At 44.0% G+C, this 12,441-nt stretch overlaps 1 protein-coding gene across 2 annotated transcripts in view; it reads right to left on the bottom strand.

The window, feature by feature from the left end:
• The window catches only part of LRP8 (LDL receptor related protein 8), a 216,088-nt gene that overhangs the window by 79,532 nt on the left and 124,115 nt on the right, over positions 1-12,441 (bottom strand). For both annotated transcript variants that reach the window (XM_073643442.1, XM_073643444.1), the window contains one exon: positions 5,711-5,839. In XM_073643442.1, coding sequence (XP_073499543.1) covers positions 5,711-5,839 — 129 coding nt within the window. The remainder of the gene's footprint in view (positions 1-5,710; positions 5,840-12,441) is intronic.

Genomic DNA, 12,441 nt, shown 5'->3' with positions numbered 1-12,441 from the left:
TGGGGGGGGGGAGTATCTCTGGAGCACTGGCCCCGTGACCTCGTGTCACATCACGTGACTCCCGGCCAGTCATTTAATCTTTCTAGGAAGACAAAGGGACACGTGCTTTGGGGATGTGGGGGTCCTCCCTATATCAGAGCCGGTCACCATGGCAACGATTATGAACAAGTCAGCAACGTACAAAAGCAAAAGAATGGAGAAAATCCAAAATCAAATAATAAAAACACCAAGAGAGCGTCCAACACAAAGACGCACAGATTTGTTCTGATGCGAGGGTGCTTGGTCTGTGATTTGCTACAGTAATGGTAACTATAGGGAATAAAAAACAGAATTCACATTGCAGTGAATAACTGGACTAATTGACATTGCTCGGTTTCTTTTTTCTTATGCCCAACAGTACCATCACAAAAAAACACAAAAAGTGATGAAATATCACATATACCCAAGACCAGTATTAATAAAAAACTACAGAATGCCACACAAAAAAATAATTATAAGCCATGTGAGAAGCATGGAGCACTCTGTCCCCATTGGGGCTGGCCTGGACCTCTCCAGTAACCCACAGACTAGAGCTGGCCTGGACCAATCCACTAACCCACAGACCAGAGCAGGCCTGGACCTCTCCAGTAACCCACAGACTAGAGCTGGCCTGGACCTCTCCAGTAACCCACAGACTAGAGCTGGCCTGGACCAATCCAGTAACCCACAGACTAGAGCTGGCCTGGACCTCTCCAGTAACCCACAGACCAGAGCTGGCCTGGACCTCTCCAGTAACCCACAGACTAGAGCTGGCCTGGACCTCTCCAGTAACCCACAGACTAGAGCTGGCCTGGACCATTCCAGTAATCCACAGACTAGAGCTGGCCTGGACCTCTCCAGTAACCCACAGACTAGAGCTGGCCTGGACCAATCCAGTAACCCACAGACCAGAGCTGGCCTGGACCTCTCCAGTAACCCACAGACCAGAGCTGGCTTGGACCTCTCCAGTAACCCACAGACTAGAGCTGGCCTGGACCTCTCCAGTAACCCACAGACTAGAGCTGGCCTGGACCTCTCCAGTAACCCACAGACTAGAGCTGGCCTGGACCAATCCAGTAACCCACAGACTAGAGCTGGCCTGGACCTCTCCAGTAACCCACAGACCAGAGCTGGCCTGGACCTCTCCAGTAACCCACAGACTAGAGCTGGCCTGGACCTCTCCAGTAACCCACAGACTAGAGCTGGCCTGGACCATTCCAGTAATCCACAGACTAGAGCTGGCCTGGACCTCTCCAGTAACCCACAGACTAGAGCTGGCCTGGACCAATCCAGTAACCCACAGACCAGAGCTGGCCTGGACCTCTCCAGTAACCCACAGACTAGAGCTGGCTTGGACCTCTCCAGTAACCCACAGACTAGAGCTGGCTTGGACCTCTCCAGTAACCCACAGACTAGAGCTGGCCTGGACCTCTCCAGTAACCCACAGACTAGAGCTGGCCTGGACCTCTCCAGTAACCCACAGACTAGAGCTGGCTTGGACCTCTCCAGTAACCCACAGACTAGAGATGGCCTGGACCTCTCCAGTAACCTACAGACTAGAGCTGGCTTGGACCTCTCCAGTAACCCACAGACTAGAGCTGGCATGAACTATTGCAGTTTACAGCAGATTATGGTTGGCATGAACCATTCCAGTAGCCGGTATACTAAAGCTAGCCTGTACCACTCTAGTAATTAATAGACTATAGCTAACATTGACCACTCCAGTAACCCACAGACAAAAGCTGGCGCTTGGACCACTCCAGTATCTGGCAGACCATGGCTGGAATGTACTACTCCAGTAACCAGTAGACTAAGGCTGGCGTGGACCATTCCAGCAGTTTTGGTCAATGGAAATAAAAAAAACTCTTGTAGTCAAATCAATATTAGAAATAAAATTGTGTGCCAGCTTAAATTTTCTAAAGGTCATCGAGAAACAGTTTCCTGGCATTCATCCAGCTGTCAATCAAAAGGGGCACAGTGACTTTCCGATGTTCACCATTGAAATGTGCTTCAATATTTCTGAATTGGCAAGCCAGAAGTTCGGAGCTGTGATTTTCCCAATTTAATAAACTTTAAGATTAACTTCAGGATCCATCTTGGCTTGGCAGTCCAGTTGGGCACCACTGTTATATGCTAGAGATTATTCAATGAATGGCTTTCCAGGAGTTGCAAAATCTGAAGTTTACAACAGTTGGAGAACCACAAGTTGGAGGCCACTAGTAGAGGCCATAAATCATGAACACAAAATTAAGAAAAAAAAATGCAAAATCCATCTGGATATTATCCATTACCCACTATGTCATTTGGCAGAGCCTGAACAAGTAGCAGGTTAGCCTGCAGCAAGCGGATATGTAATCTGTATGTGCGGATTTGCATCCCCGTAAGGATCTGTTTACTTTTAGCTAAATGTGGATTTGTTCCTTCTGTCGTCCTAATCTGCATATTCTCAAGAAATCTTGTTTATTTAATGCTCCTGCCTGTGTGTTTTGCTCATCATTTTAGTAATCTGGAGTCTTCGGGGACCCCTCATTTAGGTACACCGTCAGCGTGCCCTGATCTGCATTCACTGTGTAGGCAGAGAATTTGGTGCCAAGTTTTGTTTTTTTTTTGCATGAAACATATATGAGTCGAGCTTGTGATGTTTTATACAAAGCCAGCTGCATGAGGCGAGATCTGACAGCAGTAAAATGCTCAGGACAAGTAGACAGCTCCCACAGTCCATTCTGCATTTGATGTCTGCCATGCGGGTATATTAATCCCTATCACGGGCAATGAGGCGGGCGCGCTGTAAGTTATGATTTCATTGGAGGTTTCAGTTTATGTGCCAAAGTTTTGTTTTCTCATCAAAACTTGTAATTTTCAAATTAGGAAATTATATTCTGATAATCTTGGAGTATCGCTGGACTTTTTAGGCTGCCCTTTCAGCAGAATACAAGCCCCCCCCCCATGTTACAGCAGTCTGTACCCTCGTCACAGACCACCAGCTGTTTGCAGAGGTGGAGTGCTGAATTTAAAATCTCTAGGGCTGAATATCAGAATAGTTTAGGTAATGTTCACACGTAGTATAAAAACTGCATTTTTTTACTCTGCATTTGTTGCCAGAGAGAGACAGAGTGCCAGAGAGAGACAGAGTGCCAGATTTTTTTCCCAGCAACAAAGTTCGGGTCCCCATTGTTTTCAATGGGACTCGGATTGAAGTTCGGGTACAGTTCTGGCACCTGAACCAAACTTTGGACTAAAATTCGGTCGGGTACCAGAACCCGATCTTCCACAGGCCGCTTATCCCTACTCATTAGCAAGCACTTATGCCATTCAACAGGATGGAGGAGAAAAAGAGGACAAGAAAGGCACACTTCGGAAACTGGGCACTAGAAACGTAGATCATGGAGTGAAGAGAATTCAACGTAGAAAAAAGGTGATGGCTCCAGACCCAATTGACCACTTTACCGACCGGACACATTCTGGAACGGTGCCCGACAGGTAGAAATTCCCGATTTTTCACAAGACCACCGGGGAACAAAACGTTAACACCTTTCCCCATTTACAAAATCTACTATTAATTTGGCTGCACAGGAACATTGCCGAACCAGCCAACCATCTAATGTGTATTTGGCCTTCTGATTTTGGGGATGGGGGGGTAGAAGAAGGAAAGGGTATGAAGAATTTCAACACCAGTGGTGTCTGGCATTGCTTTACTCCCCTCTACTAATAGAAAAAAAACATTATACATTTATCCAAAATGGGCATACATACACATGGAGGGGGGGGGGGGTTCAGGAATAATTATTGGACTAACGAATTTTCACACACCAGCTATTGAAAATAAATGGCCATCTTAAGCCTAACTGCATTCAACAGTCCCTCAAACTAAATAGGATGATTAATATTAAAACTTATTCCTTACGAACACTGAACTACCAAACGGGTGGGCACCATATAAGCAGCCATTGTGTAAACCCTTTATAAAGTATCATTCTCATTCTCAACCTCAGCCTATAGGTCCATAGTGTTTTCTACTTGCTCAAGTAAGGAGCATTCAGACAGTGCAATTATCATGGCAGATTACCAGATTACCCTGGCCTTTTATGTAAACTTGGGTTACTTCCCAAAACAATTCGATGCCAAACTTGCCTATTGTTGTGGCATAGGGGCCCTGGTCTACATAATCCGTGTAGGATTTTTTCACCCATGTGTGTCTGGCCAAATGTGTCTGGTCTATTTGTTGTAGGAAGAGACGCCAATTAAAACCAACTTGATGCTCGTTACTTGTTTTTTTCTCTCCATCATGACAGCACCAAAGGGAATACTAGTCCCATTAATCAGGACTTTGGAAGGCCATGTAAGCAGCGCCACCCACTTTCTGCGAATATCAAGTACTTGGACATACAGTAAAGAAATGAGCGAGAAGGAATCCAACAACGCGTGGAGTCCGTCTTCATATTGAATTTGGTCATGGCATCTTAAACCACTCTGGGACTACAAGAATAAAGTTTCCCTTTGGGAACAAAATATTGGATGATCAGATCTCAGAATGTGAACCTTTTAAGGCTGGGGATACACTCCGACTTTGGCCATGACACTGGTCGCACGGCCAAGAAATGCTTTATGTTGTTGCTACCTTGCAGAATAACGCAGGTAGATGAGGTTACAGAATATTGAGACCATATTGCAAAAAATCCAACCGCTTGTAACCTTTGTTTATATAGCTTTCCACAGGCCGGTGTCTGAAGAGTTGGTTTTAAGTTTTACAACTTGCTCTCAAAATGCAATCCTATTCATACCAGTCGAGGCCAAAGTTGCCACATAGCCCCATCATTAGGGTTGACTTGGGTGGAGATTTATGCATCATCACATACATATTATGCCCCATCTATATATGCGCAACCATCTATACATATCCATGACCAATAATTGTTCAAGTAAAGCTCAACCTGCAATTGGTGGCTCTTTCGATGCCAGTTACATCAACTTTAACAGCAATAATAGAGCAGCATGCAATGCTTTATTTTGCAGTTGAAAAAGTGAAATCCACGATGGAACCCCAAGAATCTCCAATATAAGAAAACAGGGCCCATCGGACACCATTAGGATCAACATCGTGGCTTGAGTTTTGCTACTGTTTGAGTCTGCCATTTTTAATTCTACATGTTTAGTGGAAAATCAAAGATCCTCCATTTGGATTCCTCATCCATTAGCCAAAGATGTGACAAATGTCCAGTGCAGCTCTCGACTGTGGAGGAATGACGGGTTGCATATAGTTTAAATATGGACATCATTAATATATGTCTTCTTTACTGCAAATGACTCATGGGTAGAGATGAGAGAACCCAAACTTAAACATTCGGGTTTCGTACGGGACAGTTAGTGTCCAGTGCTAAACGCCAAACACTGACTTCTTCCGTAAGTCCGTGAGAGAGAATTTTCCAGTTCAAAAATTCGGGTCCTCATTGTTTTCAATGGGGTTTGGGTTCTGCTAAAGTTCTGGTACAAAAACAGAATTTTGAAATAAAGTTCAGATAGGGTGCCAGAACCTGAACTTCCACAGGTGCACTCATCTCTACTCATGGGATAGATGGTCGGACTTGATGAACCTGTGACTTTTTTCAACCCCTATGAATTATGTATCTATGGAAAACTCAAGAATTCAAATAAGTCCACTAGTTTTAATTTTATGATCTTAATTGTAACTCACCAGTAGGACAGTCCTTCTCATCCACACCATTTTCACAGTCCCTCTCACCATCACACCTCCAGGTGGCTGGGATACATTTATTGCTGGACTCTCCACAGCTAAACTTCTCGGCAGCACAGATCTGCTTCACTGCAAGATTAAAAGAGAAAAAAAATGCTTTATTTCGCCTGTGGTCAGCAAGAAGGAAAAGGATTATTATTACATGTCAGGAAGTTAAGTTACCAATTAATTTCTGCTTTAGTCTAACACAGAACATAATGAGCAGCAGTGAGAGACGCAGGGCACAACATTACCGGGGTAAAGTGGTGGATATAGCAGAAGTAACACAAAGCCATAATAACCTATTAGTTGTATCCGTAGGGCCTTTCAAATGGGGCCGAAGCAAACTGTATGGGGAAATTACAGTGGGCATACTGTCGGCAGCACATCTCCTTTTTTGCACAGGGTGAAACAATGCCAACGTAGGATACATAAAATATCCAATTAGCCAAAAAATTAGCATTTTGCAAGTTTGTCAGCCAATTGGCCCTTGTAAACATGCTAACAATGAAAGGGAACAAGATTTTTTAAGAATTCTGATGATTATCGGCTCATGTTTAGAGCGTCTAGAGCTGAGAATAAGGGACCATGCAGACGTCAGTGTATGGACCGTAATGCACGGATTAGTGGCGGTGTCACAATTCCACCCCTCAATGTGTCTGGGATGTAGTTACTGACAGCTCAGCTGTCCAATCTGGTGCAGGGGCGTGCTGAAGTTGTCAGTACTTTGATTGACAGCTTGGTCCTCCAGTCTGGTGCAGAGGTGTGCTGAGTTGTCAGTGTTTTGATTGACAGCTCGGACAGCCAATCTGAGACTGGGAGGTTCTGGGCTGCCTTCAGGTGTTACCTGTCCGAGGTGATTGCCCAGCTACTTAGCTTGGTCGTCAGTCCCAGATCTCTGCCGGACATACATTCAGCTCTAGGTCTCTCTGGCCTTGTGTTCTTCTTATGGATCTTTTTGCTGCCCGACCTTGGACCTCATTCTGACCAGCAGTTTTGCCTGTTGCTTTTGCTCTGATCTGCTTTCATCCTGGTATTCTGTCCTCGGACTGTTACCTGACTATGCCTTTGTCTCTTCCCTCTGTTTATGACGTACCCTCCTGACTTTTGACCTCGGACTCCTTGACTACCCTGACTCTTTGCTTGTCCTTGAGAAATGACTCCGCATCATAGGAGGGACTCCCAACCTGAGCGTGACCGCTTTATATAATTCTTAAGACTGGTGTGCAGTCTTTGCCACCATTATTTTTCTGTGGGGTGTACAAAGTATATAATGTAAAAATGAAAAGCAAAGCGATGATTATCCTCAATGTAAAATAATTCAGGACAACAAAAACAAAGAAAGTAACTGGTTTTGTGCATCTTAACAAGCGTCTTGTCTGTCCGTTTTCTCTCATTAGAAGTCTTTACCGGAGGAACTCAAACCAACCGACCATAGAGGATTTTATTCTTGGCTGCATCAAAGATTGGCAGTGCCAGGTTACTCCAGGGAAAAGGGATGTAGAGGATACATACAAATTAGCCAAGCCAATCTGTTAGGTCAGTGGTTAATAATCAAGAAGGATTTATTCACAAAGAGCTGGTGCAACATTACAACGGACAGGAGACAGGAATTCAATATCAACCATTAACTTTACTGCTCTCATTAAAGAAAATCTCTCATGATGGGCCACTTTAATGACATATAGTCTGCTATGACTGTCCATAATGTCCAGCCATCGCTCATGCTTCTCCTGGCTGCTAAAGAAAAGCATGCATGCTATGCCCGTTTTCGGAAAGAGGGGCAGCGGATCAGATTGCTTTGGCTTAACCAAAGGCGGACATCGGTGGAGCATGTCTACTTCTCTGAATGATTATTTGGCAATTCAACCTTCAAGCTGCCAAGGATACAAGTTGTGATCATCATATCCTAGATTCAGATTTCACCAAATTTGCTGCCTGCCCTGACCTGCATCTGTGTAACTGCTGCCAGCCCTGACCTGTATCTGTGTAACTGCTGACTGCCATGACCTCAGATTTGACAGATTCCAATTTTGTGCCTCCCATCTCCATTATTTATAAGCAATCAGCAATTATTATTGGAGGCTACTCCGGGAATGCGATCTGGGTAGACCATAACCTTTTTGTGCTAAGGCAAGTTTGTGAGACTTTTTGCAGAGTTTTTGGACTGAAAATGTCAAGATTTTGAGGCTTCAATACCAAAAGGCGCAGCCGCCAGAGTTATCATCCACAAAGCCGCTTCAGGAAAATGCAGGTGGCTTTTTTCCTGAAGCTGGTCTGCCAGCAGTCCTGCTGTCGTTTTTGCGGTGGTTTTGCCTCCGGCCTCTTTTCCCTATATCTTTTATTAAGGGAATGAGCATGTTACTTTTTTTGTTTTGCTTAGTTTTTAACACCTCCAGGGTTTCTGAACCCTTAAGTGGTTAAAATTAGTAAAAAAAATACTAAAAAGTGTGCACAGCAGCTCCACTGGCAGTTTTGCCGTCGTTTTCGCGGCCATCGGCGTCTTTTCCCGATTTATCCTTCTAAGAGAACGAACGGCTTCAAAATGGAAGCCACCAAAAGAATAAACATCTTGTTTCTGTTAACCACTCAGGGGTTTCTGAACCCTGGAACAAAATACAGAACTTGTGCACAGCAATGTCGTTTTTAAATTGCTGTGCATTTTGTCCATTTTTTGTGGTGCTTTTTCAGGCAGATTCTGAACAGAATCCGTATGAAAAAGACACATGCACATAAACACTTTCCACTTCAAAAACGCCTAAAAAATAAAGACAAACACTCAGTGTGAACATACCAAGAGGACAACTAAACTCCTTCAAATACTATCCTTTTCCCATCTGATTCCAGAGCTCAATTATTGCACAAAAAAAAAGGTGTTGCACAAAATGTTTGCAGAATTTTGAGCATTTTTATTTGATGCAAATTTTTGATTTGGCTCCTTTAGATCTTGTAAAAGCATTTGGTATATGAACTGCTATGGGTTGTGTGACCGTAAATACGTTCAGCGTTTCTACACCGAATTCACCATGGCACAAATGACCATCACCTCCCCCCATAATCCATTAACTGCTCGACCACCTCTCTGCTCTGGGAGCCGCACTATTTACATTGTAGTAATCAAACCGATGCTGACAAAGACCCAGCAGGTAATGAAAAAAGGATGGAGAAGGTTAACGTTGCCATTCTTGCCAAGATTTCCGGATCAAGCCTGATTAACAAACCCCATCCAGGAGACAGAAAGAAATGTAATTTACAACGACTGTTCCGTAAAGAGAGATTATTATATTTAAGTAGGGGAGTAACCGAGAGTGGCGATGTAGTAGCCAGTGAAAGACCTAGGCCTCTGAAAGGAATAAGGATCTGTGCACAGTATTGGGTCAGTGTCAGTGCCCACTTCACTTACATTTTGCCGGGGTGCAATGCTCACAAATCCAACTGGGTTTTTAATGAAAATGTATGTCACTAATTGCGTTGCTTCCTATCAAAGCCCTGAATTAGGCAGGCTCTTCCTCTTGCAAGATTTGCCAGCTAATTAGTTCTATATTTGTAGAACTCCCTATATATAAAGCCCAGATTACTTCTATGAACTGATCTCCAAAAGGAAAAAGCTTTTTGGCTCAGAGAACGACCTTGCATTCAGCTTTCGGCCATTACACAATGTGGCGGCCTTTGTCTCCACGTTCCGGCTCGGCTCGCCACTGTGATATTTAGGTTTCAATGAAGAAGAAAGACAAATGATTTATTAGGGTACAGCAAGTTAATTCATTAAGAGCTTGTAACATTAATGAGGCATGAGATATACGAGGGGGTATCCGAAAGAAGCAGAAGCAGCAATAGTCTTCTGCAGGGCGGGTCGCTTGTAGTACGGGCGTTCGCCAGTAGGTGAATGTACGCAAAAACCCTTCGGAGTCAGTCTGCCAGCCGACATCACTGAAGTTGTGTTAGAACAATTTGTTGTAAAAAAAAAAAAAAAAAAAAAAAAAGAAGCCAATCTTTCACCTATTTTTTTTTTTTTTAATTCTTGTTACAATTGACCACCAGAACTCCGTACTAATGACAGGAATACTATATACCCCTGGACTACCATATACCCAAGGACTACCAGTGCCAGGAATACTATGGTATATACCCAAGGACTACCAGTGCCAGGAATACTATGGTATATACCCAAGGACTACCAGTGCCAGGAATACTATGGTATATACCCAAGGACTACCAGTGCCAGGAATACTATGGTATATACCCGAGGACTACCAGTGCCAGGAATACTATGGTATATACCCGAGGACTACCAGTGCCAGGAATACTATGGTATATACCCAAGGACTACCAGTGCCAGGAATACTATGGTATATACCCAAGGACTACCAGTGCCAGGAATACTATGGTATATACAGAAGGACTACCAGTGCCAGGAATACTATGGTATATACCCAAGGACTACCAGTGCCAGGAATACTATGGTATATACCCAAGGACAACCAGTGCCAGGAATACTATGGTCTATACCCAAGGACTACCAGTGCCAGGAATACTATATACCCAAAGACTACCAGTGCCAGAATACTATGGCATATACCCGAGGACTACCAGAGCTAGGAATATTATATACCTTAGGACTAATAATGGAACAGGAATATTCTGTGCCCCTGGACTACAGTGCCAGGAATACTATATACCCAAGGACTACAAGTTCCAGGACTAAGTGCTAGGAATACTATGGTATATACCCGAGGACTACCAGTGCCAGGAATACTATGGTATATACCCAAGGACTCCCAGTGCCAGGAATACTATGGCATATACCCAAGGACTCCCAGTGCCAGGAATACTATGGCATATACCCAAGGACTACCAGTACCAGGAATACTATGGTATATACCCAAGGACTACCAGTGCCAGGAATACTATGGTATATACCCGAGGACTCCCAGTGCCAGGAATACTATGGTATATACCCTAGGACTACCAGTGCCAGGAATACTATGGTATATACCCAAGGACTCCCAATGCCAGGAATACTATGGTATATACCCAAGGACTCCCAATGCCAGGAATACTATGGTATATACCCAAGGACTCCCAGTGCCAGGAATACTATGGTATATACCCAAGGACTCCCAGTGCCAGGAATACTATGGCATATACCTAAGGACTACCAGTGCCAGGAATACTATGGTATATACCCAAGGACTCCCAGTGCCAGGAATACTATGGCATATACCCAAGGACTACCAGTGCCAGGAATACTATGGCATATACCCAAGGACTACCAGTACCAGGAATACTATGGTATATACCCAAGGACTACCAGTGCCAGGAATACTATGGTATATACCCGAGGACTCCCAGTGCCAGGAATACTATGGTATATACCCTAGGACTACCAGTGCCAGGAATACTATGGTATATACCCAAGGACTCCCAATGCCAGGAATACTATGGTATATACCCAAGGACTCCCAATGCCAGGAATACTATGGTATATACCCAAGGACTCCCAGTGCCAGGAATACTATGGCATATACCCAAGGACTACCAGTGCCAGGAATACTATGGTATATACCCAAGGACTACCAGTGCCAGGAATACTATGGTATATACCCAAGGACTACCAGTGCCAGGAATACTATGGTATATACCCAAGGACTACCAGTGCCAGGAATACTATGGTATATACCCAAGGACTCCCAGTGCCAGGAATACTATGGTATATACCCAAGGACTACCACTGCCAGGAATACTATATACCCAAAGACTACCAGTGCCAGAATACTATGGCATATACCCGAGGACTACCAGAGCTAGGAATATTATATACCTTAGGACTAATAATGGAACAGGAATATTCTGTGCCCCTGGACTACAGTGCCAGGAATACTATATACCCAAGGACTACAAGTTCCAGGACTAAGTGCTAGGAATACTATGGTATATACCCGAGGACTACCAGTGCCAGGAATACTATGGTATATACCCAAGGTCTCCCAATGCCAGGAATACTATGGTATATACCCGAGGACTCCCAGTGCCAGGAATACTATGGTATATACCCTAGGACTCCCAGTGCCAGGAATACTATGGTATATACCCAAGGACTCCCAGTGCCAGGAATACTATGGTATATACCCAAGGACTCCCAATGCCAGGAATACTATGGTATATACCCAAGGACTACCAGTGCCAGGACTACTATATACCCAAAGACCCAAAGACTACCAGTGCCAGAATACTATGGCATATACCAGAGGACTACTAGAGCTAGGAATATTATACACCTTAGGACTAATAATGGAACAGGAATATTCTGTGCCCCTGGACTAACAGTGGCAGGAATACTATATACCCAAGGACTACAAGTTCCAAGACTAAGTGCTAGGAATACTATGGTATATACCAGAGGATCGGTGCCAGGAATACTATACACCCGAGGACTAATAATGAGAGGAATACTATATACCCAATGACTTTTTTTTTTTTTAATCCGAAAAGAAGAAAATTTTGGGAGGAAAATCATGCACCCAAACTCTTATTCCTGCTACTCGTGGTTCAGACAGCATGAATCTAATGACAAGGTCCTTTTAAAGGAGGTTGTCTGGTGAAAACAAATTATTAAATATCGAATATCCACATGACAGGTGATCACTTTGGGCAGGTGGGCAGGGACGTACATCAATGGGGCTCCATAGCAA

Source organism: Phyllobates terribilis, unplaced genomic scaffold (assembly GCF_046119375.1).
Source record: "Phyllobates terribilis strain yellow unplaced genomic scaffold, ASM4611937v1 Scaffold_8__6_contigs__length_399053987, whole genome shotgun sequence".
In the NCBI taxonomy this organism is placed as follows: Eukaryota; Metazoa; Chordata; class Amphibia; order Anura; family Dendrobatidae; genus Phyllobates; species Phyllobates terribilis.
This window is presented reverse-complemented; position numbering and strand designations above follow the sequence as displayed.